Source organism: Ranitomeya variabilis, chromosome 2, assembly GCF_051348905.1.
Source record: "Ranitomeya variabilis isolate aRanVar5 chromosome 2, aRanVar5.hap1, whole genome shotgun sequence".
Lineage (NCBI taxonomy): Eukaryota > Metazoa > Chordata > Amphibia > Anura > Dendrobatidae > Ranitomeya > Ranitomeya variabilis.
Window position 1 is genome coordinate 899,913,760 of NC_135233.1, and position 26,296 is coordinate 899,940,055.

The 26,296-nt window shown below is 43.9% G+C and overlaps 1 protein-coding gene across 1 annotated transcript in view; it reads right to left on the reverse strand.

The window, feature by feature from the left end:
* The window catches only part of NAALADL2 (N-acetylated alpha-linked acidic dipeptidase like 2), a 1,269,517-nt gene that overhangs the window by 67,672 nt on the left and 1,175,549 nt on the right, over nucleotides 1-26,296 (reverse strand). The window contains exon 12 of the mRNA XM_077290507.1: nucleotides 6,784-6,877. Coding sequence (XP_077146622.1) covers nucleotides 6,784-6,877 — 94 coding nt within the window. The remainder of the gene's footprint in view (nucleotides 1-6,783; nucleotides 6,878-26,296) is intronic.

The window sequence follows — 26,296 nt, forward strand, 5'->3', positions numbered from 1 at the left end:
CCTCAGAAGGATGTTGCCGATCTTAAGGCAGGACTCCTCCTGGTATTATCTCCTTGTGCTGTGATCTCGTTTCTCACTTCTCCACAATATACTTCGGTTCTTGTCCTTCCTTAGGATGCTGCCGCAATGAGGTGCAGGCGCTGCTCCGTAGCGTTCTATCTCTTGCTATGTCTCTGTCAGGATCCCACCCCTGACAGGGACCTCTGTCTACAGCTCAGATGTTCCTCCTTCTCCCCCTGTCTGCCTGACAGGTCTTCTCTGGGTCTAACCCAGGCAGCTTTCTGACTAACTTCCTATCCAACCCCCAGTTTTACCCGAGTGTGAGGAGTGGCCTAATAGATAGAACCTTTGGCTCCCCCTGGTGGCCGGAGTGTGAAGTGTAATGTGTGACTGTGATACCTAGTCAGGTGAACTCCTTTAGTACCATCAGACGTACCATCACTCCCCCTAGTGTAAGAGCGACAATACTGCAACGACCAGGACTCTGGGGCACTGCACTCCCCCCATTAAATCCAGTACTCCCAGACAGGGAAAAGAAGAACAACAATACATGTTAGCAAAAGACGTACAAAATTTTTGGAATGCTGTAAACAAGTAAGTATAACAATGCTTCCCTTTATGGGAGGTGAGAACACTTGAACGTTGCAAACAAAAACATATTTACATTGTGCTTAAGATTTTAAATAACACTTATTAATTAACTAACTATAAATAACCGTTATTACCCATACGGGTATACTATCTACTAAGTGCAAGTACAAAACAGTACTTTTCCTTTAAGGGCGTTTACCCACTAAAGGTATGCTACAAAACTCTAAAGTATAAATCAACATTCTCTTCATTTCTCTAAGTGCAAAGTCTATCAACCATCTATCTATGGCTCTCTGGAGGACTCACTAACCCGTACGGGTTCACTTTATTGAAATTCGGCTTTCAACTTTCTCTTGTCCTCAATTTCTAAAGTATGTCATTAAACATTTCGTATTACTAGCTGGCTAACTACATACTACTACTATGTAAAACACTATCACCATTTAACTTTCTTAAGGCAACATTATCATGCTTTAGGCTAAGTGCAACAAATGAACATTCCCTTTAAGGGGGAACCAAGTCTCTTCTGAGGTAGTGCAATCCATCAATTTGCAAGTCAGTTCAAAGTAAGAACTTTCACACTGTAATCAGGAACAATCTCTTCAAAAAGCTCTTCTTTTTGTAAAACCAGTAGGGAGCACCTTTAAGAAGGTGCAAACTATGTACAGCAACAGTTTGTGATCATGCGCAGTTCATGATTCTGCAGTTCTTTTAAAATAAACTTTGGCAAACTCGAAACAGTAGGGATCCCGGGTCAACAAAGGGATCCCCATAACCCTGAAAGGGTTTAAAGCAGCAAAAACAGGAAAACAAACAGTTAACTATTTACAGTTTCAGGTTTTCGAGGTTTATTCTCATAATTCAGGAGGTGGCCTCCACCAGGGCCTTACCGGACAAGTAGCCCTCTGCTGCTTAGGAAGACTCGCATCCAAGTCTACTCCTGGCGCCAGGTGCACTCCATGCGTCTGTTCTTTCTGCACGACCAGGTCGTGTGCGACAATAAAGGTCTGGGTGGTCTGGTGAATGATGCCAGGGATGGTAGGGGTTGCTGCTGTGGCTTCAGCAGCAAGTTCCTCCTCCAGGGTCCTGGATACCGCCAAGAAGGTTGTGCACCGCTGTATATCCCAGGCCCACCAACCGTTCCCCTTTTGGTACCGGCGGTAGGTGACGGCGTCTCCGGGTTTCAGGATGGGATCCGCACCGCCTCCACTCAGGCAGGACTCCACTTCCTCCCGGGTGATGTGGACCCTCACCAACAACCCGATCTCCTGCACGAACCCTTTTCCTCTCTGGGGTTGGTATACGATCATGACACCTCACTTTGGCAAAGAGCCATCCAGTAACTTGCCTCGAACTTCCCACTCCACTTCTCTCGTGCACTCAGCAATCAGGTGCCTCCGGTATTCCCCCACATGGGAAGGGCCCAAGGTCAGGCCTCCCTGGTGGTCTGGGGTCAGGTGACGGGAACGCCCGGGCTCCAGCAGTCGCGGCGATGAATGGATCAGGTGCGGAGGGAAGATGGTCCTCCTGGTAACCGCGGCACCTGGTACCCACACTCGAAACAGCTCCTTCAGCGCCACTCCACTCCTCTGAGGAAGGTGCCAGTGTCAGTCACGATGGGGGCAGCGGAATCTCCGCAGGCAACTCCCAGGGGTCCAGGACTTCCAGCGGTGGCATGTTAGAGTAGTCCTCTGGTGACGAGGGTCGGTGCGGGGCCATTCTTTTTTGGAGGTCCCCGCTGGTCTCCAGCCCCATTCCTTGTGAGTCATAGTTTCCTTTCTTCGGTCTCCACCCGCCATAGAGAATTAGGAGGTGGACCTCGGCTGCTGACGGACACGTCCTCAGAATACAGAAATATTTAGACTGGGCGGCCATTGTTCTTCGCGCTTCTCAGTTCGTTCACGCCCACAACTCCACGCCCTTCTTTTTCTGCGCTCCTCGTGGCGCTGTAATCGCGACAGTTTTGGCTGTAATTTTTGGCGGCAAATAGCAATACACAGTCTTTAAGCAAATCACAGTTCAAGCACAATTCTTGCACAGTTCTAAGGCACACATGACCCGATTCTTGGGCTTAAGTAGATCCTGTTTGTGACGCCAAAGTTGGATCACCCCCAAGCGCAAGGCAGTGGGGTACTCGGTACCGGGTCCCTCTGTCTTGGTTTTGGGTATGTCATGGTGGCCCGACCCGGTCCGTGGCCCTGCTAAGGGGTGCCCAATTAAAGGTGTAGTTTGTCAAGTGTTCGTGACGCCACCTGTGGTGTTCGGTCAGGGTGACCGACGCTGCTAGGGGTCCGCTGGGGCGATGGAATGGCAGCTAGATGTTATACCTTCCCACAGGTGAAGTATGTCCCCAGGGCTTCCCTTGATGAGTAGGTGGTAATGGTGGATGTTGTAAGGTGCGATGAATAACGAGGACACAAAGGTTGGAGTCTCTTTACTTTTTACTGAAGACTTCGACGTCCACAGTCCAGAGCACTGTTCACAGGGCTGGCTGAGTCCGGCCGGTCCGAAGGCACATCCAGAGTTCCCTTTGCAGGTGGAAATCAGTAGCCTTCCTACTAGCATCTCTGTGTTGCAGTACCTCCCTGCTGAGCACCACGGGATAGTCCTCACAAGTCTCGTGTATATTTCTGATGTTCTCTCTCCGTCCCCCAGATGGTATGGCTAGGACAACCTGTATGACGGGGTAGGCCTGGAGCTATTTTATAGGGACCCTAGAGACGCCCCTCTCCCACAATTGGCCTCCGTTGTCTTCATTAGGTTAAGGTTGGGCAGCCAACTTGGAATTAACTGTCCTGCCGTTGTTTGAAGTAATGCATAGAGCCTATTACTCCCTCGGTGTTCCGGCCACCAGCTACGCGCCTCAGAAGGATGTTGCCGATCTTAAGGCAGGACTCCTCCTGGTATTATCTCCTTGTGCTGTTATCTCGTTTCTCACTTCTCCACAATATACTTCACTTCTTGTCCTTCCTTAGGATGCTGCCGCAATGAGGTGCAGGCGCAGCTCCGTAACGTTCTATCTCTTGCTATGTCTCTGTCAGGATCCCACCCCTGACAGGGACCTCTGCCTACAGCTCAGATGTTCCTCCTTCTCCCCCTGTCTGCCTGACAGGTCTTCTCTGGGTCTAACCCAGGCAGCTTTCTGACTAACTTCCTATCCAACCCCCAGTTTTACCCGAGTGTGAGGAGTGGCCTAATAGATAGAACCTTTTGCTCCCCCTGGTGGCCGGAGTGTGAAGTGTAGTGTGTGACTGTGATACCTGGTCAGGTGAACTCCTTTAGTACCATCAGACGTACCATCACTCCCCCTAGTAGAAGCGCGACAATACTGCAACGACCAGGACTCTGGGGCGCTGCACATCCATGCTGCACAATTATATTATTTGTATTCTGGGTCAATTGATGCCACTTTTCCTGGTGTCTGCCCCTAATACGAGGTGTTTGGGAATATTTTTGGAACCCTGAAGGTGTTGTCTATGCGTTTGGTTTTGCCTACCATTGAATTCAATGGGCTTTAGATAAGGTTAAGGCTCACTCATCTCTACACTTGGGTGCCTGAGCCAACCTTAAAAGCCTTTAGTGATTATATCAGAGAGGCTTGCTGGGTTATCAGAGTAATCTGGTGCAGAGCCAGGACAGCACAGGAAAGTAACAGTATTGAATTGATTTCATCATGAAAAAGTGTAATCCTTGCAAAATATGCAGAAAGGTAAGACTGGAAACATCTTTGACTAGATTTTCTCTGACCCTGGGCAAACTTAACTGACTTAGCAATGTATCTAAATATCCTGCCCAAGGCAAAGGAGTTTGTTGCTAGAGTTGAAAGAATTTGTTGGGGTCCCCTCTTATTCATGAAGCTATAGTGCTTACCGAATAAGCTGCAGAGGGAACCCGGATACATGGAGTGTGCCGGCTGTTGAGTGCTGCAGCTGCATGTATCGCGGCTGTGTCACAGTCACAGTACATGCATGGAGAGCCTAACACATAGGATCTTTCAGAAACAAATCCAAATTGGAATTAAATATAATGAAATGAATATTGCAACATTAAATTGCAGAACACAAAATGCAATTTTAAGTTCAGATTTGACCTAGTCTGGGTACAACCAGTAGTAATCTGCATTGAAAACTTTCTAATTGTTAAACTGTTAGTCTGATAGGATATTTTACCTCAAACTTGTAGCATGTAATTACAGTTGTTTTCAAGATGAATAAATCTATAATTTACTGTAAATATCTGTTCTACCATTTCTGAAAAATCCAGCATTGAGAACATATGCAAATAAGTCCTAAGTGCTTCAGGGTTGGGCATTGCACTTTCAGCTCTCCTGCCCTCCCTTTGGCTCCTTTGCCTGACTAAGGGTATGTTTCCATTGGGCATATTGGCAGCACTTTGGATGCAACGGATTCCCTGTTCTGCCCAAAGCACTGCCCCCTGTTGTACGCGCAGTGATTTCGGATGTGTTCATTGAACACATCTGGAATCACTGCATCGTATTCTTAGACTGTGTTATTTATCTTGCGGAGACGGAGCGTCACCACAAGATAAATAGACATGCTGTGGTCTACAAAGATGCAGCTCATATCCAGTTTTGTAGGGTCTCCGGATGCGACTCTGCACACATAGTGGAGATGAGATTTCATAAAATCCCCTCCACTATGCTGTAACATCTGGACTCTATAAATTGGATGTGGCGGCTGTACGCAGCATCCAATTCACAGCAAAAACTCAAACAATACGCCCCGTGGAAACATACCCCAATAGTTCAAGGGAAGCATGTAACTGGAACAAGAGTGCTGTATTGGACATAAGAGGCAGGCATTAGATGGGGTATAGTGAGGGAGGGCAAGAGAGCTACACATGTACCCAAAGCATTTGCAGCTTATTTGCATAGGATTTCAATTCTGGATTTCTTAGAAAAGGAAAAATGGTTTTCAGCAATCAAGGTACAGATTTAATCAGCAGTAAAGCACTTTTAAATACATACCATTAGTTTGAGGTATAAAATCATAGCAGGTGCAATTTATGTAGTCACTAGTCCTCAAATAGACTAGCAGTGTCTATTTGAGATGGTAATAAATGAGTATTTTCATTGTAGGTTATATGACAGATAATTGGAAGCCACATTCATAATCAATATTTATGTCTCCAGGATGAGAAGTAAAGAGCTTTAGTGTAGCGCTATGAAGTGAGGTTTTTTTTTTAAGATGTCAGGCATGGCTGGATAATGTAAGCCATAATGTTGAGAGAACAGTAGTAGATAAATGAGACAGCCCTGTTGAATAAATGACTATACATGCTAATGACCTTGTGGAATGTAGGAGTTCACAAAATTAAGCAGGTTTCACAAAGGAGCCACCCAACTTGAAATTCTTAAACACTGCAATCTGTGCTGTGAATTAGGGAATAAATATACTTTATGTCTAGAGACATATTTTTTGAGATGTTAAAATATGAATATTTTCATTGTAGGTGAAATGTCATATAATGAGAAGACACATCCACCAATATTTGTGTGCCTGGGATGAGTTGCACAGAGCTGAAGTGTGGTCCTATGATATAAGGTTTTTCTTTAGATGTCAGATAAGTTATCATTTTGAGGGAACATAAGTAGGCCTAGAAGAAAAACTTGTAATAAATGTCTAGGCATGCTAATGACTTCTTCGAATGCATGAAGTCACAAAATTAAACAGGTGGCTCAAAAGCACCACAAAACTTGGAAAAAACAAATGATAAGTGTAGCTTTTTATTTAACAGACAGTCTATCCAGTAGTTCATGGACTGAACTAAGGGATTGACTTGCTATAAAGCAACGCTGTGTAAAAACTTTTATAAAAAGGAAACTTTACAAGTGCAGTATCCTTATTAATATTTTATTAATACATATTGCTTAAGAATTTCATAGGGTAGAAAATAACATTTATTGTGTAAACAAATGCATCCATTTTAACTTACTCATATACTCACAGAATGACTCCAACAGAGCGTAATCTTTAGATACTCTCTTACACTGATTTGTTGAAAAGTAGTGAAAACATTCGATTGACAAACCTTTTGTTTTTAGTGAGCCCATGGGAAAAAAGATGCGTTTAAACTAAAGAAAAAGTGCAGCACAGTTACTTCTTTTTGCACATCAAACAATATATTTTAGCAAAGAAACAATAATGCATAACAGAGCACCTTGTGGATTACCTTCCATTCGCTTCTGAATTTCTAATGCTATATCCAGTGCATTAAAGGGCAAAACTGGATCACACGCTATTCGCAAAACCATTTCTGAGGTCAACTGAAATAACAACAAAAAAAAAACGACTTTTGAAGAATGACTATTGTTTCAACGTATAAATAAATCAAAAACATATAAAAAAACAAATTCTTTATAATAATTACTACAATTAAAAATTCTCTATAAATAAAGTTTGTTTTAGTAATGTTGCAAAACACATAAAAACTATCTGGGCGTGCTTGTATATTATGCTCAAGTCCCTGCGGCTGCATGATTTGCAACTGTTAGACAGCCTCAAAACATGTGGGGATTGCCTGTTTGTTAGGAAATCCCACATGTGTTTAGGCTGTCTAACAGCCACAAATTATGCAGCCACAGGGTCTCCAACATAATATACGAGCATGTCCAGGTGCTTAGATAACACCCGAACATGCTCGAATAAAGACGATATATAAGCACATTAACTAATCTCTAATTTGTAGCCCCAAATACATAAATTGAAATTAAAAAAGTTTCCAAAGGTGAATTAAATTGTCCTCAGAGGTAGACAATATCTTTGATGAGTTATTAATACAAAAATTCCAATTAGGATATATTTGAATTAACATTGTGAAAAGGGATCATAATAAAATACAAAAAAAATCTGCTGCTTTAATTTTGTCCACTGAGGTTGGAACTGATAGCGTACCAACTACAAGTCATCATCTGACAAACGAGTCCAGTAAAATAGACTGTAGTCTATTAGTGTCAGATGAATGATGGTTTAGATGTCTTCACTTGTGGTCCCTGAAAGAAAACCATCAGAGTGGCAGAGAATTCCGGTAATGTTTCTTTTTTAATTATGAATCATTATAGATATACCAGGAAAAATGTATTTCTAAACTGATTAATATTTGGAAGCTTCAGAGTAATAACTATTATGCCCAACATAAAACATTGTCTAAAATATATGTTTATAATGTGTGGTCTTTTCCATTATTGCAAACAATTCTTAAGAGATATTTAGAAATGTGAAGAAGTGACAATGAAACCAGACATATGTTGGATTTTCTTTGTTGTTCATTTAGTTTGTATCATATTGAATATTCTCATTTCCAAAATCACAACACATATTGATTGCATCTAGATGAGCCAAATATTTCATTACCACACTTTGGTGTAAATGCTGTAAATTGTATGGAAGATTTGAAAAGCGGCAACTTGTATATAAATTGTGTATTGTAATATCCAGTAGCTGGATTATTTAAAGCAATAGGTGTTAAAGTGATTGGAGATATTGCTAGAATATTCATTTTAACCTACTATTGCTGCTAAATTAAGTTGCTGAGTGAAACTTCCTAAACGCCAATTAAATGCTCAATAAGAAAGATACTTAATTTTAGGTACTGGAAGATAATTAAGTGACAGTAAAATACAATTTTAATGGAGTGAGTAAATGATTGTATAGATAAGTTAACCCCAAAATGGAATTTATTTTAAGATTGAAAGAGGCACAATATAGTGTTATTCTAAAAATAATTGTAACTATAAAGTAAATGTGATGAGACACGATATACTATACACAGTATATATTTGTTTTCTTGTCCTTAGTTATCTTATCTATCTGATAGTATAGTATAATATCGTTATTTTATGTTTTTCTATTTTGCTCACATTCAAGTTCACAGTGATTCGGCAAAGTTGTATTTTTTTTAATGTTGAATGGATTATCTTAGAAAAACTGCCAAATTTAAAACGAAAACAAACAAATGGAATTGACACTTGGGAAAGTTTAGGAATATGAATAATTGTGACAAGGAAGAAAAATGCAGTTGCTTGATTAGTGGGTTAGAGTATTTTAAAAATGGCAAATTATGTAGTTGTTACTGGTATGCAATGGTTGGTGTCCACTAATAATGGTCCATAGAGGTTGACTTGTGGACCAGCAACAGAGTTATATGTGAATAACACTAACATTTAAGGAGAGAAAAGGCTAGCTTAGCAGGTCACCTAATAGCCACTATCGCAAAAATTACTGAATTTATTAATGCTTGCGATGATAGAAGGTTGTCAGTACATACAGTGCATCTTAGCTTGCTGCAGATACAGTAAGTTGCAATGACCTTTCTGACATTTGTCCACCAGCCAAAGCCTACAATAGACTGAATTGGTCCATGGCAGATTAAAAGGAACCTGTCACCCCCTCAGGCGTTTGTAACTAAAAGAGCCACCTTGTGCAGCACTAATGCTGCATTCTGACAAGGTGGCATTTTAGTTATGATGCCTGCACACGCTGAAATAATCACTTATAAAATGTGCCCCCTCTTACCCAGAAATCACCAGGGAGGTGGGTCTGTCCTTCCTAATCAGACGCAGCACAGCCATCACTCCGGGCCTGTGCGCGCCGGGCGCCGCCACCTCTTGCTGCATTATCGTTTCCGGCGCCTGCGCATTAAGTTTTTTTGGGGGGCGTGAGCAGTTGCGCTGCCCTTTGTACTTACAGCACAGGTGCCGGGGACGATAAGGCAGCAAGAGGAGGTGGCTCCCGGCACGCACAGGAGTGTGTATAAACTACAATGAGAGTAGTGGTAGCGGCCGCAACATCTCTGTGGAATTCATAATAGATAGGATATTGGAGATAAATCCAGAGGATTAGATAGTTCATATAATAATATTCTAATAGGAGACACCGGTGGATAACACCAGTCAGAAATACGTATCAAAGCAGGGTGTGACTGATAAAACTAAAAAATAACCTTTAATAATATTAGCTAAAAAGTTGGTTAAACCAACTACATATGAAAAAACATATAAGACTCACAGGAAAAAAATTCCCAAGCAGGGGAAATCATCAATAGCTAATTGCCCAAGACCCTCTGGTCCACACAGATATAACAGTCTTTTTTGGGGAAAAAAGCGCTCCTATCTAGGAGTATAAAGACCATATACACCTCAAACCGCATATAACTTATCCCCATCCATAAAATGGAGATGCAGTACTTCCAGACAGTGTATAGTAAATGGAACGATCTCACCTCAGGACTTCCTTTTTGGGCCGGGTAAGACCTCTCACATCCTCAGCATCCGGAAGGGGGGGCGTTCAATTGCAGCCACACACATACCCATCCACGCTGTTTAGGACGGAGATTTTAGCATTGGAACATCCCATACATTTCCCTACGCGTTTCGTAGTAACTCATCAGGAGAAAACATAGTATAGTCCCTCCACAACGGTGGGGGACCCGCAAAATGGGGGGATATAGGCAATTGTTGTGAATTTGCTTTTTGCTCCCTCTAGTGGTTACTAGTTTTTTGACTCTGGTTTTTCTGTCATTCCTTTTATCCGCACCTGGGTCGTTAGTTAGGGGTGTTGCTATATAAGCTCCCTAGACCTTCAGTGACATTCTTGCCGTTGGCTGAGTTTGCCCTTAATAATCGGGCTAGTTCCGCCACCTTGGTTTCGCCTTTTTTCTGCAACTCTGGTTTCCATCCTCGCTTTTCTTCGGGTCATGTGGAGCCTTCTGACTGTCCTGGGGTGGATTCTGTGGTAGATAGGTTGCAGCGGATCTGGAATCATGTGGTGGACAACTTGAAGTTGTCACAGGAGAGGGCTCAGCGCTTTGCCAACCGCCGCCGCGGTGTGGGTCCCCGACTACGCGTTGGGGATTTGGTATGACTTTCTTCCCGCTTTGTTCCTATGAAGGTCTCCTCTCCCAAATTTAAACCTCGTTTTATTGGGCCTTACAAGATATTGGAAATCCTTAATCCTGTATCTTTTCGTCTGGATCTTCCTGTGTCGTTTGCTATTCACAATGTATTTCATAGGTCCTTGTTGCGGCGGTACATTGTGCCTGTAGTTCCTTCTGCTGAGCCTCCTGCTCCGGTGTTGGTTGAGGGCGAGTTGGAGTACGTGGTGGAGAAGATCTTGGATTCTCGCCTCTCCAGGCGGAGGCTTCAGTACCTGGTCAAGTGGAAGGGCTATGGTCAGGAGGATAATTCCTGGGTGGTCGCCTCTGATGTTCATGTGGCCGATTTAGTTCGTGCCTTTCATGCCGCTCATCCTGATCGCCCTGGTGGTCGTGGTGAGGGTTCGGTGACCCCTCACTAAGGGGGGGGTACTGTTGTGAATTTGCTTTTTGCTCCCTCTAGTGGTTACTAGTTTTTTGACTCTGGTTTTTCTGTCATTCCTTTTATCCGCACCTGGGTCGTTAGTTAGGGGTGTTGCTATATAAGCTCCCTAGACCTTCAGTTCAATGCCTGGCAACGTAGTTATCAGAGCTAGTCTGCTGTGCTCTTGTCTACTGATCCTGGTTCCAGTTATATCAGCTAAGTCTGCCTTTTGCTTTTTGCTATTTGTTTTGGTTTTGTATTTTTGTCCAGCTTGTTCCAAATCTATATCCTGACCTTTGCTGGAAGCTCTAGGGGGCTGGTGTTCTCCCCCCGGACCGTTAGACGGTTCGGGGGTTCTTGAATTTCCAGTGTGGATTTTGATAGGGTTTTTGTTGACCATATAAGTTACCTTTCTTTATTCTGCTATCAGTAAGCGGGCCTCTCTGTGCTAAACCTGGTTCATTTCTGTGTTTGTCATTTCCTCTTACCTCACCGTTATTATTTGTGGGGGGCTTCTATCCAGCTTTGGGGTCCCCTTCTCTGGAGGCAAGAAAGGTCTTTTGTTTTCCTCTACTAGGGGTAGCTAGATTCTCCGGCTGGAGCGTGTCATCTAGAATCAACGTAGGAATGATCCCCGGCTACTTCTAGTGTTGGCGTTAGGAGTAGATATATGGTCAACCCAGTTACCACTGCCCTATGAGCTGGATTTTTGTATTCTGCAGACTTCCACGTACCTCTGAGACCCTCGCCATTGGGGTCATAACAGTTTGCCAGGCCTTCACATTCTTTGAACCTGGTAAATACGAGACAACAAAATCAAAGACCGCCGCAACAACTAGGGATGTGCGGTCATTTGTGCAGTCCTGTGGGACTTGTGCTCGAGCTAAGCCTTGCTGTTCTCGTGCCAGCGGTTTGCTCTTGCCCTTGCCTGTCCCGAAGAGACCTTGGACACATATCTCCATGGATTTCATTTCTGATCTTCCGCTATCTCAGGGCATGTCCGTTATCTGGGTGATATGTGATCGCTTCTCCAAGATGGTCCATTTGGTTCCTTTGCCTAAGCTGCCTTCCTCTTCCGATCTGGTTCCTGTGTTTTTCCAGAACGTGGTTCGTTTGCACGGCATCCCTGAGAATATTGTGTCAGACAGAGGATCCCAGTTCGTTTCTAGGTTCTGGCGATCCTTTTGTAGTAGGATGGGCATTGATTTGTCGTTTTCGTCTGCTTTCCATCCTCAGACTAATGGACAGACGGAGCGAACCAATCAGACTTTGGAGGCTTATTTGAGGTGTTTTGTCTCTGCTGATCAGGACGATTGGGTGACATTCTTGCCGTTGGCTGAGTTTGCCCTTAATAATCGGGCTAGTTCCGCCACCTTGGTTTCGCCTTTTTTCTGCAACTCTGGTTTCCATCCTCGCTTTTCTTCGGGTCATGTGGAGCCTTCTGACTGTCCTGGGGTGGATTCTGTGGTAGATAGGTTGCAGCGGATCTGGAATCATGTGGTGGACAACTTGAAGTTGTCACAGGAGAGGGCTCAGCGCTTTGCCAACCGCCGCCGCGGTGTGGGTCCCCGACTACGCGTTGGGGATTTGGTATGGCTTTCTTCCCGCTTTGTTCCTATGAAGGTCTCCTCTCCCAAATTTAAACCTCGTTTTATTGGGCCTTACAAGATATTGGAAATCCTTAATCCTGTATCTTTTCGTCTGGATCTTCCTGTGTCGTTTGCTATTCACAATGTATTTCATAGGTCCTTGTTGCGGCGGTACATTGTGCCTGTAGTTCCTTCTGCTGAGCCTCCTGCTCCGGTGTTGGTTGAGGGCGAGTTGGAGTACGTGGTGGAGAAGATCTTGGATTCTCGCCTCTCCAGGCGGAGGCTTCAGTACCTGGTCAAGTGGAAGGGCTATGGTCAGGAGGATAATTCCTGGGTGGTCGCCTCTGATGTTCATGTGGCCGATTTAGTTCGTGCCTTTCATGCCGCTCATCCTGATCGCCCTGGTGGTCGTGGTGAGGGTTCGGTGACCCCTCACTAAGGGGGGGGTACTGTTGTGAATTTGCTTTTTGCTCCCTCTAGTGGTTACTAGTTTTTTGACTCTGGTTTTTCTGTCATTCCTTTTATCCGCACCTGGGTCGTTAGTTAGGGGTGTTGCTATATAAGCTCCCTAGACCTTCAGTTCAATGCCTGGCAACGTAGTTATCAGAGCTAGTCTGCTGTGCTCTTGTCTACTGATCCTGGTTCCAGTTATATCAGCTAAGTCTGCCTTTTGCTTTTTGCTATTTGTTTTGGTTTTGTATTTTTGTCCAGCTTGTTCCAAATCTATATCCTGACCTTTGCTGGAAGCTCTAGGGGGCTGGTGTTCTCCCCCCGGACCGTTAGACGGTTCGGGGGTTCTTGAATTTCCAGTGTGGATTTTGATAGGGTTTTTGTTGACCATATAAGTTACCTTTCTTTATTCTGCTATCAGTAAGCGGGCCTCTCTGTGCTAAACCTGGTTCATTTCTGTGTTTGTCATTTCCTCTTACCTCACCGTTATTATTTGTGGGGGGCTTCTATCCAGCTTTGGGGTCCCCTTCTCTGGAGGCAAGAAAGGTCTTTTGTTTTCCTCTACTAGGGGTAGCTAGATTCTCCGGCTGGAGCGTGTCATCTAGAATCAACGTAGGAATGATCCCCGGCTACTTCTAGTGTTGGCGTTAGGAGTAGATATATGGTCAACCCAGTTACCACTGCCCTATGAGCTGGATTTTTGTATTCTGCAGACTTCCACGTACCTCTGAGACCCTCGCCATTGGGGTCATAACAGGCAATAACCCCATTTTGCGGGTCCCCCACCGTTGTGGAGGGACTATACTATGTTTTCCCCTGATGAGTTACTACGAAACGCGTAGGGAAATGTATGGGATGTTCCAATGCTAAAATTTCCCTCCTAAACAGCGTGGATGGGTATGTGTGTGGCTGCAATTGAACGCCCCCCCTTCCGGATGCTGAGGATGTGAGAGGTCTTACCCGGCCCAAAAAGGAAGTCCTGAGGTGAGATTGTTCCATTTACTATACACTGTCTGGAAGTACTGCATCTCCATTTTATGGATGGGGATAAGTTATATGCGGTTTGAGGTGTATATGGTCTTTATACTCCTAGATAGGAGCGCTTTTTTCCCCAAAAAAGACTGTTATATCTGTGTGGACCAGAGGGTCTTGGGCAATTAGCTATTGATTATTTCCCCTGCTTGGGAATTTTTTTCCTGTGAGTCTTATATGTTTTTTCATATGTAGTTGGTTTAACCAACTTTTTAGCTAATATTATTAAAGGTTATTTTTTAGTTTTATCAGTCACACCCTGCTTTGATACGTAATAGGAGACACCCACTAGCTCAGCAAATTTTATTATTATTCTTTAATAGTTGAATTAAAAGTTATGTTTTACCTTAATGTTTAGCTAGGGTCTAGATGCCATTTGGCAAATTGTAATAGTAAAATTGGTGCAGTCCACAAACAGGAGAAAGCTTTAAGAAGATAGAAAGGCATTTTCAAGTTGCCCTTTCCTCATTTCGAGATTTAATAAAGAAATGGCAAATAACAGGAACAGTGATGAGCCAACACAGATCGGCCGAATCTGGAGAACCCAGGCTTTTTTAAAAAAGTTTGAGACACGAACTTGACCCCAGACTCAGAACCCCATATAAGTTAATGGGGACCCAAACTTCAGCGCCATAAAATGGCTGTAAAATGGTTGAAGTAAGGGCTAAGGAGCTGAAAAAAAAAGAAAAATGGTGGTAAGTTGAGGACAATTACCCTGCAAACAAATCTTTATAGGTAAATTACTTAAAGGGGTCATTTCACCATAGCAATCATGGTAAAATGAATAAAATATACATTTTAATAGTTCCCCCACAGAGACTGAGGCTTGCTACTTCCAGACCAGTTAAAAATTTCACCCACAGAGCATGGAGGAGGGAATCCCCACAGAAATAGCTTAGAAACTTAATCCCCAGACTATTGGGCACAGTACCCCACATAATTGGAATCACATTTCCCCCACACAGCATGGGGAACAAAACCCCTACATAAGATTATTAAAAATATCAGCCAAAGAGGATGTTGCACAATACCCTTTTAGAAGTTTAAAATTTTCAGCTTCAGATCATGGCTAACTATACCGCTACATAAAATTACAGTAAATTTCAGCCACAAAGCATGGGACATAATACCCCAAATGTCCAAAAGGTATGCTATAGTACTGTCTGTACTGCAAAAGCATCTGAGAAAAACACACTAGGTTCCAATTAAAGAGTTTACCTTGAAAAATTTGCTGTTCAAAGCAAGCAACCACACTTGAATCTGGGCTTTTAGCAACAGTCTGGATTAGACGATTATGTAAATTTTTTGGAGGGCCCTTAAAATTTAACCCACAGGTCATAGTGCACAATACCTCCACATACGTTTAAATATTTCCACCTCAAAATATTGGTTATGATACCCCAAATGTTAAAAAATTATTATTATTATTATACATTTTTATAGCACCATTTATTTCATGGCGCTTTACATGTGAACGGGGCAAATATAGAGAAGTGCAATAAACATGAGTAAAACAAGGCACACACAAGTACAGAGGAGAGAGGACCCTGCCCACGAGGGTTCACAGCCTACAGGGGATGGTTGAGGATACACTAGGAGAGGGTAGAGTTGGTCATTCGGCGGTTTAGCAGACAGAGGATCGCTGCACGTTGCAGGCTTGTTGGAAGAGGTGGGTCTTCAGGTTCCCTTTGAAGGTTATCGTGGTAGGCGAGAGCCTGATGTGTTGGGGTAGAGAGTTCCACAGTATAGAGGAAGCATGGGAGAAGTCTTGGATGCGGTTGAGGGAGGAAGAGATGAGAGAGGAGTAGAGAAGGAGATCATGAGATGATCGAAAGTTGAATGAAGGTAGGTACCGGGAGACCATGTTACAGATGTATGGAGGAGACAGGTTGTGAATGGCTTTGTATGTCATTGTTAGTGTTTTGAATTGTAGCCGCTGGGCAATAGGAAGCCAATGAAGGGTCTGGCAGAGAGGAGAGGCTGGGGAATAACAAAGAGACAGGTGGATTAGTCGGGCAGCAGAATTTAGGATGAATTGGAATGGTGCCAGAGTGCTAGAGGGGAGGCCAGAGAGCAGGAGGTTGCAGTAGTCGAGGCGGGAGATGATAAGGGCATGCACTAGTGTTTTTCTGGTTTCATGGTCAAGGAATGCACGGATCCGGGAAATGTTTTTGAGTTGGAGTCGGCATTCTGAGGCAAGGGCTTTGATATGTGGCTTGAAAGAGAGGGCAGAGTCAAGGATCACCCCGAGGCACTGAGCGTGTGGGACTGGGGAAAGTGAGCAGCCATTGACATTGATGGATAGGTCGAGTGGAGGGGTAGAGTGAGGTGGGAGAAAGATGATGAATTTTGTTTTGTCCATGTTCAATTTTTGAAAGTGAGCAGAAAAGAAAGATGAAATAGCAGACAGACATTGTGGGATTTTGCTCAGTAAGGAAGTGAGGTCAGGTCCAGATAGGTAGATCTGCGTGTCATCAGCAGCGAGATGAGGAGGTGGTGTGGGAGAGGGTGACACTGAATGTCCGGTCTGTTAGATATGATGAGATCCAGGATAGGGCCAAGTTTGTGATGCCAAGAGATGAGAGAATCTGTAATAGGAGTGAGTGGTCAACAGCGTCAAAGGCAGAAGACAGGTCCAGGAAGAAGAGGACAGAATAGTGTTGCTTGCTCTTGGCGGTTAGTAGGTCGTTGGTCACTTTAGTTAGGGCAGTTTCTGTTGAGTTATGTGATCGGAAGCCAGATTGTAGCCAGTCATAGAGGGAGCAGGAGAAGTGGGAGGACAGTTCAAGATGGATATGCTGTTCAAGTAGTTTTGAGGCATAAGGGAGAAGGGATATCAGGCGATAGCTGGACACAGAGGATGGGTCGAGGGAGGGTTTTTTGAGGATAGATGTGATTGATGCATGTTTGAAGGATGAGGGGAAGACACTATTTGTAAGTGAGAGGTTGAAAAGTTGTGTTAGGGTTGGGATGAAGACTTTGGCGAGGTTAGGGATGAAATGGGAGTGGAGCGGGTCAAGCGTGCAAGTGGTGAGATGTGATCTTGACAGAAGGGTGGAGAGCTGATCGTCTGTCATGGTGGAGAAGTTGGCTTTGGAATAACAGGGCTGAGCAGTCAAGAGGATTGGCATTGGGGGCTGCAGGCCAAAGCTTTGTCTGATGTTATCGATCTTCTGCTTAAAGAAAGAGGCAAAGTCTTCAGTAAAAATAGAGGAGAGGGAGGAGGTGCTGGGGGACAGAGTAGAGAATTGAAAGTGTTAAAGAGCGTTTTAGCATTGTGAGTCAGGGAGGATATGAGAGATGAGAAGTAGGTTTGTTTTCCGGCAGTGAGAGTGGACTTGAAGCTGGTGAGGGACTGCTTGCTTGTGATCCAAGTGCTCAGGAAAAAGAGATCTCTTCCATCTCCGCTCAACGACCCTGGAAGCCCATCTCAGTTCTTTCTATAGTACTGACTATGTATACTACAAATGCATCTGAGGAAAATATACATCCCAAATCCCCAAGAGTTTACCTTGAAAAAAAAAATACTGTTAAAAGCAGGCAACCACATCTGAATTCAACAATTTTTTTTAATTTTAAATATATTTTTTGTATTTACTTTTTAAATTGTTTCTATATTTTTATTATTTTAATGTAACTCACTTAAAACAACCTAGAATTTCCAAAACTTAAACTAGTTATGTAGAACCAAGAGGCGTAGGTCCAAGTGGAGGAAGACGTTGATGTGGCTGTTTGGGTGGAAGAGGCAAGGGAGGTGTAATCTAATACGGTTTCCTTTTTTGCTGTTTTTTAGGAAACTGACTTCAAAGCACATAGAATAAACCCAAAATAAACTAACAAGCTAAAACCGGGGGCAGAGGTGCAACTGGAGGAGGAGGTGGAGGAGATTGACGCGGTAGTGTAGATGGAAAAGGTGGATTAGGTGATAGCCAGCACAGTATTTGGGGTTTTTGACTTGGGTAGGAGGCACCTAAATGAATCCAATAGCAAATAAAGTTGAACACTAGTTAGGTGCGGCTGTTATAATTGTATAGTTATGGACAAGTCCTATGAGATAAACGCCTGGTTAATTTTAAGGAATGTTAGGTTGCAATGATGAATGTAGACAGATGGATGAACCTATAAATAAAGAAACTACTTGAACACTGAAATTTCAATAAATAAAATGAATTATATATTATTTAAATGTAGCAAAATTTTATTAGAGACCCCAATCAAGAAAAAAAATTATTAAAAATTAAAAAATTACAAGACATGGGAAAAGACAATAATGTACAATTAAAAAGAGGGGAAGTGGGCCCCCACATGAGACACTGACATAAATAGAGGGTATATGGTATATAGGTACATATAGAAATTGGAAGATTTTTAACCACAATACAAAAAAAATAGTATAAGTAATAAAGTGTGGCGCATAAAAAATATATACAAAGTGTACAGTGGTAGCCACCTAAATGTTTGTTATTAGATGAATTCCTCAAGTGCAAGCTGAGGCTTTAAAATGGCCCTTACAGTCTGAACATATTTGAAAATCTGACCGCAAAATAGCAGTGCATGCAAGATGACCCAGGAATCTCATAGAACTGGCAGAATTTTCAAAGGAAGAATAGATGAAATTCACTCAAACAAGAATTGAAAGACTTTGGCTAGCTACAAAAAGTCTTTACAAGCTGTGATACTTTCAAAAGTGGGTGTTAGTTTAGTAGGTAGGTAGTTTAGTAGGTACTAAAAATGCAGGGTGCTCAAGCTTTTGCATCTGACAATTTTCCTTTTTGTAATTTTTAAAATGAAAAAAAAAAATACAAAAATGCCTAAAATACAAAGGAAATGTGTCAATTTTAACTTTAGGCCTTTTCTTCAACATTAATTTTGACCAGGGGAGCACAAACTTTTTAATGCCACTGTATACACCCTTTCTTTTCTTTTGATTTTGCTGTAATATACTGCTTTAAGAGTACCTTAAGAATAATGTTGTTTTAATTTTCATACACTCTAAACTGGTGGGTCAATATTAAACCCCTCGGTGCTAATATGGTCTCTCTCATTTTCCAGACAATTAATGGAGTTTCAGTATTGCGATTAAAGACAAATTTATTTGACTACAATCATTTTTAGGAAAAATTTGGCAAACCCTGTAAATTTGAATTTTAAAAGACCTGCAAATTTCTTGTTCCAACTTTCTCAAACATTAACTCTAAGATATGCTCTATAAAATATAAATGACATATATGAGAATATTTGCTAGTATAATATTTTTAGTGCACACTGCATCATATGAAATATAGTGAATTGTTTTTTCTCATTTAACTCCCCCTATAGAGACTTAAATGAGGAAAGCAAATCTGGCTGCACATGTATCATATTTGCATGGAAACATTTCTCTGATAATCATAACATTCATTAAGCCATGTATGTTGTGAGTTAACACAAAGTAATCAATCAAGAAGAAAGATCTCAGCATTGATTTAAGCAGAATGACTAAAAATGCTTCAGAAAGATACATCAAATCTATGTAATGCAGTTGGACAGAAGAGTCTGCTGATTTCTTATTTATGGGTTTATTTTTTGATATTCTTTCCCCGGAGTGTAGCACTGAATACACACACATAATGAAAAAGCACTTCTATCTCGCAAATAGATGAATCAGGCTGACTGATAAATAATGAAATATAGACATATTTAGGTTTTTGAGAGAAAAAAAGAATTATCTATGAATCTGAAATACAGTACTTAAATTTGAGAAACACAATTATTGTGGATTATCTTTTTAATTCATCCATTCTTCCTCTAACTATTTAAGAATTGTTTTATATATTGAAGATAAAGCTAGATGAATATAGTAAATTCCTGACAGCCTTACTGGAAAAATGAGCAAATTAACTTAAATCCTTTAGCTGCTCATTTCCAGTCATCAGGGAAGTTCAAGGAATGATTTTAGTCAACTGTAATTATACAGCGAGTGTCACCATAATCACTTCCTGCGCTTTCCAGAGTGTGTGAAGAGCAGGTTGTCAGTCACAGTGCCAGGTAGTGATTTAGCTGCCCTCACTGGGGTAAGAGGTGACTATAACTACTCCCTGCACTGCTTCTTTCACTAGTAAAAAGTGCCTACAAGGAGAATGTAACTTCTTCTTTGCCTTGTAGCCACTCTTCAGGAAGGCAGCAAGGCAGGATTTTAATGCTATTTACCTGTAGATTACCCCTACATTTACTGTTTCCCTTTAAAATGTTCAAATATGAATATATTGGGGTGTGTTTAACCTTTAAAGAAACCAATGATCAGTTTCATTCTGACCTCTCTGAGTAGCATGCAAAAGTGATTATTAAATTGTACTGAACAGCGTGTGTTAGTTTTGTAGACAAAGCAAATGAAGGTATCCAGCTTTTGGATATAAAATTTAAAAGGTTCCAGATAAACTAAAGATATTGCAACGAGGCAAAAACCAATGAATTTTGGCCATAAAATTGTCATGACTAACAACAGTTCTATATCCAAAAAGCATCTGTTTTTGCCATCATGATGCAATATGCAATATTTTTTGTTCACCTGTGACCTAGCAGCTTTAATAAATTGGGGAAGTTTGATATTCAAACAGTTGGATAGCTTTGTTTTTTTTTTTGTCTGGACCTCAAGCCAAGCAGGGGCTTTTACTTTCCATGCTGAGGGTTTTCTACGCGAAGGTATGGAAGCAGGTGAACTTTGTGCTTGTGATATTTATGTGGTTAGGTTAGACTTGTCCTTTAATCCTTCTAGGTAGTCACCAGTCCCATTTAAGGAGCATCAGTAATATCCATGAGCTAAAAATCCCACTCCAGCACCTGTGATGATGATTGGCAGCTTTTCCCCATATTTGTGCTTATAGAGAAAACTGTTAGCTATCAGTAGAGAGAAGGGTGATCTCTAGCTTATGAATATTACTGCCTGCATTGATCTAGTTGCGCGTTTTAGTGCAACTCAAGTATATCAAAACCATAGATAATTAGCACACACATTTTAAGACTAGGGATGAACAACCATGCTTGGTGATATTCAGTTATCACTCGAGTATTATGATGCTCGGATGTGGTCGTTACTCAGTGAGCAATGGGCTGAGGTCGATGTAAAACTCTGCACACGTTGCAGATTTGGCTGCATCAAATCTACTGTGAATTCGCAGAAATTTTCCATGCGTTGTACAGTACCATGTAAACCTATGGAAGACCAAATCCGCAGTGCACATGTTGCAGAAAATTCTGCGCGGAAAAGCTGGGGTTTATTTTCTGCAGCATGTCAATTCTTTGTGTGGATTCTGCAGCTTTTTAAACCTGTTCCATAATTGGAGTCCACAGGTGTAAAAACGCAGGTGAAAACTGCACAAAATCCACAGTAAATCTGCAGTAAATCCGCAAGTAAAATGCAGAGAACCCGGAGGAAACCCACGCAAACACGGAGAGAACATACAAACTCTTTGCAGATGTCCCTGGTGGGATTTGAACCCAGGACCCCAGCGCTGCAAGGCTGCAGTGCTAACCACTGAGCCACCGTGCTGCCCTGTCCCTTCCTGTGCATATTAGAATGACTCGAGACCTAGATAGGTGCTTGGCCTGGTCTGGGATCTCTGAAATATATATGATGTACAGCTAGAAAGTATAGCATTTCCATAATTCCTCTATGAAATCCTGGCTGACTGAACAAAGTACTCAGGCCGCATGGCTTGGATCCACAGGGGGTCTTCTTGTACAAGGTTGCATACCATTTAGCTAGGGGTGTGCAAATTCTTCCTTTGAGCTGGCCAGGTGTCATGTTACCACAGCATGTGCTGAAGGATTTTTTATAACTCCATGCCCAATGGTATACAGATGACTGACATGGAATGATGTCTCCAATATTCTACACAGCAATTCACTGACAAATATGTAGCTGCAGCTGTTTTTGTAAGGGCTGAAAAAATTGTATACATTTTGTCCTTGAGACCTCTATGGTTACAGATCCCCGGCAGCTGTGAGCGCCACCCTGTGGTTGGCGCTCACAGCACACCTGATTTTCTGCTACATAGCAGCGAACAGCAGATCGCTGCTATGTAGCAGAGCCGATCATGCTGTGCCTGCTTCTAGCCTCCCATGGAGGCTATTGAAGCATGGCAAAAGTTAAAAAAAAAGTTAAAAAAAATGTGAGAAAAATAAAAAAATATGAAAGTTTAAATCACCCCCCTTTCGCCCCAATCAAAATAAATCAATAAAAAAAATCAAACCTACACATATTTGGTATTGCCACGTTCAGAATCGCCCGATCTATCAACAAAAAAAAAGGATTAACCTGATCGCTAAATGGCGTAATGAGAAAAAAAATCGAAACGCCAGAATTATGTTTTTTTGGTCTCCTCGACATTGCATTAAAATGCAATAACGGGCGATCAAAAGAACGTATCTGCACCAAATTGGAATCATTAAAAATGCCAGCTCAGCACGCAAAAAATAAGCCCTCAAGCGACCCCAGATCATGAAAAATGGAGATGCTACGAGTATCGGAATATGGCGCTTTTTTTTTTTTTTTTTTTAGCAAAGTTTGGAATTTTTTTTCACCACTTAGGTAAAAAATAACCTAGTCATGTTAGGTGTCTATGAACTCGTAGTGACCTGGAGAATCATAATCGCAGGTCAGTTTTAGCATTTAGTGAACCTAGCAAAAAAGCCAAGCAAAAAACAAGTGTGGGATTGCACTTTTTTTGCAATTTCACCGCACTTGGAATTTTTTCTCGTTTTCTAGTACAAGACATGGTAAAAACATTGATGTTGTTCAAAAATACAACTTGTTCCGCAAAAAATAAGCCCTCACATGGCCAAATTGACAGAAAAATAAAAAAGTTATGGCTCTGGGAAGGAGGGGAGTGAAAAACGAACACGGAAAAATGAAAAATCCCAAGGTCATGAAGGGGTTAACCGTAGATTTGGGCCAATTTTGGGTGGTCTCGACCTTGTTTATTTTGGGTTCACTAAACCCGCGGGTCATGCTGTCCCCTAAGTATCTGCTTTTGGGCCCCAGGTACTGTTTTCTCTGTACCCTTACCCGTGCCTCATATCATGCTGACAACTGCGAGCATATGTCTGTATTACAATACACCTGAACCGGAGCCTCCCAACACTGCTGTCTAGCGAGCGCTCTATCTAATTTACCCTGACCCCGGCCCCATCCTTGGCCGATGCCAGAGAGTTCCGTGTGCGCATGTCCACATTTGTCTCCACGACCATACACTCCCGGCTCTTCTCATACCTGTGTTTTTTATACCTGCGTCTCTGTGTGAGAACTGGATCTGAGCTGTCCCGACCTTACCAGGGAACACTTCCCGATCGGGGTTCAATGGGGTCCCAGCAACCTTTACTGCCACAACCTCTAGAGGAAGCCTATCGGGGTTACACTCTAACCCTAAATTGGTGACCCCTTTGGCAGACATCTTAGAATCTTCGGGTTCTACGCACAAAACCACATCTTCAGTTTCTCCTGCTATTAGATCTAATGGGAGCCTATCGGGATTACACTGTGTCCCTAGGTTGGTGACCCCTATGGCAGGTATCTCATTATCTTTGGGATCTGCACCTGGTACAAACTTTTCTGTGAGAGAGTTGACCATGATCTCCCACAGGGACCAAACAGGGGCAAATCTCTCCCCAACACAGTCCCATATGGAAGGGTCTTTGCCACTCCCACCACATGTTTAATGCCCCCACATGATGTGGAAAAATTAACCTCCGTGGTGGGGTACTCACAGATTTTCCCGTGGATGCACATCACCTCCACTTTTGGTCCTTTGGGGTTGTCCCCAGCATCAAGGGACCTATGTACCAGAGTTACTTTACTCTCCATGTCCAGGAGAGCCTCTGGCACCCGTTCACAAGTACCTGGCATAATCGCGGTTCACTGCCGGCTATGCCCGTAGTGGTGATACAGACTGGCTGGGCACACATAGACAAGTGGCAAGTGTTCCCGCAGTCCATGGGCTTTGATGTCACCGAACAGATACTAGTCCCATGCCTGGTCTCTGGTGCAGCATCCTGAGTGGGTTTATACTGCTCAATCAATTCTATCATGAGTTCCAGGGTGCCTAGGTCCCTCAGCCCAACCCAGCGCTGCATGGCAACCGACAGAGACCTGACCATCTGATCTGCCACGATCCTCTCCATCATCTCAAATGGGGAAAAAAACTCAGGCTGGAGCCACTCCTCCACCAACTGCAACAAGTCATTTGCCTGAGACCTGGCAGATCGAGACTCTATTTAGGACCACTGGTGCAACCAATGATTGCCCCTTACCTTAAGGGTCTCTTCATGAGTATGCTGATCGCCCCTCATCTTAGGGGTCTCCTATTTATCATGCTGAAGCTCTGCTAGTTTCCACTGCAGCACTTTTGCTGCCGCTGCAACTGCAGCTCCTGCTGCTGCATAACTTCTTGCTGTGACCGCAGAAACTGCAGCGCCTCTTGCTGAAACTTTTGCTGACTGAGTATCACCTGCTCCAAAAGTTCCTCCATTTCTCTAGCAGACTTGCACAACATTCTACAGCACTCTCTGGGGTATGCCTCAGTTCACATGGACAGCATTCTTTCCACCATATGCAATGTAGCGGTAACACCGTAAGCAGTGAAATGGCAGTGACCCAAGCAAGTTCAAAACAAAATGTTCCTTTAATGTGTTACTTCACACAGTACATTAGAATACATAGTACATGGCTTTAGTTTGCAGTCCTTAAACAGGCTGGACTTCCCTTTGTCCAGTTTCCCTGGGCGACCGCACACCGGGACCAAGTCTCTTTACTCACACAATGCACAGCACACTGTATCATCTGGATCGCAGCCGGGAAAACAAAATGACTGTCCAAGATGCAGGGTGTCAGCCCTTTTGGCTCCTCTTGCACCTGTGTTGCCTCACACCAGGAGTGCTGTGCAGACAACTGCTCTGTCTGCTTACAAACCAACACTGACACACCCCTCCCTATACTACAGTGCTTAGATAGCCACACCTGTGACTGCAATAAGCCCTTATGGCCTCACTATGGCTCAGTACTAGTGTTGAGCATTCCGATACTGCAAATATCGGGTATCGGCCGATATTCGCTGTATCGGAATTCCGATACTGAGTTCCAATATTTTTGCAATATTGGATACCGGAATCAGAAGTTCTCATAGTGCAATTATGCACTATAATGGAGTGTGGGTGGTGCATGGGCATAGACTGCGTGTGTGTGCGGGCGGGGTCTGTGCGTGCCTGCCGGGGCTCTGTGTGGGCCTGCCAGAGCTCTGTGTGGCATGCCAGGGCTCTGAGCAGCGTGCCGGGGCTCTGTGCAGCCTGCCAGGGCTCTGTGCGGCGTGCCGAGGCTCTGTGCAGCATGCTGGGGCTCTGTGCGGCGTGCTGGGGCTCTGTAAGGGGCTCTGTGTGGTGTGCTGGGGCTCTGTGTGGCGTGCCAGGGCTCTGTGCGGGGCTCTGTGTGGCATGCCGAGGCTCTGTGTGGTGTGCCGGGGCTCTGTGCGGCGTGCCGGGGCTCTGTGTGGGCCTGCCGGGGCTCTGTGTGGCATGCCGGGGCTCTGTGCGGGCCTGTCAGAGCTCTGTGTGGCATGCCAGGGCTCTGAGCAGCGTGCCGGGGCTCTGTGCGGCCTGCCGGGGCTCTGTGTGGCGTGCCGAGGCTCTGTGCAGCGTGCTGGGGCTCTGTGCGGCGTGCTGGGGCTCTGTATGGGGCTCTGTGTGGTATGCTGGGGCTCTGTGCGGCGTGCCAGGGCTCTGTGTGGGGCTCTGTGTGGCATGCCGGGGCTCTGTGCGGCCTGCCAGGGCTCTGTGCGGCGTGCCGGGGCTCTGTGCGGGCCTGCCGGGGCTCTGTACGGGGCTCTGTGTGGTGTGCCAGGGCTCTGTGCGGCGTGCCGGGGCTCTGTGTGGGGCTCTGTGCGGCGTGCCGGGGCTCTGTGTGGCGTGTCGGGGCTCTGTGTGGCATGCCGGGGCTCTGTGTGGGGCTCTGTGTGGCATGCCGGAGCTCTGTGCCGCATGCCGGGGCTCTGTGCGGGGCTCTGTGCAGTGTGCCAGGGCTCTTCATTGTGCCGGGGCTCTGTGTTGGGCTCTGTGCGGTGTGTCGGGGCTCTGTGCAGTGTGCCGGGGCTCTGTGTGGGGTGCCGGGGGTCTGTGTGTGTGTGTGTGTGCAGGCATCGTCCGATGGGAGTACAAGTCCCATCGGACGATGCCTGCAACAGTGACAGTGATTGACACATTAGCCAATGATGGGACAGTAGTAGTCCCATCATCCGGCTAATGTGTTGAATGTAGAAAAAAAAATACTACATACATACTACATACTACATAC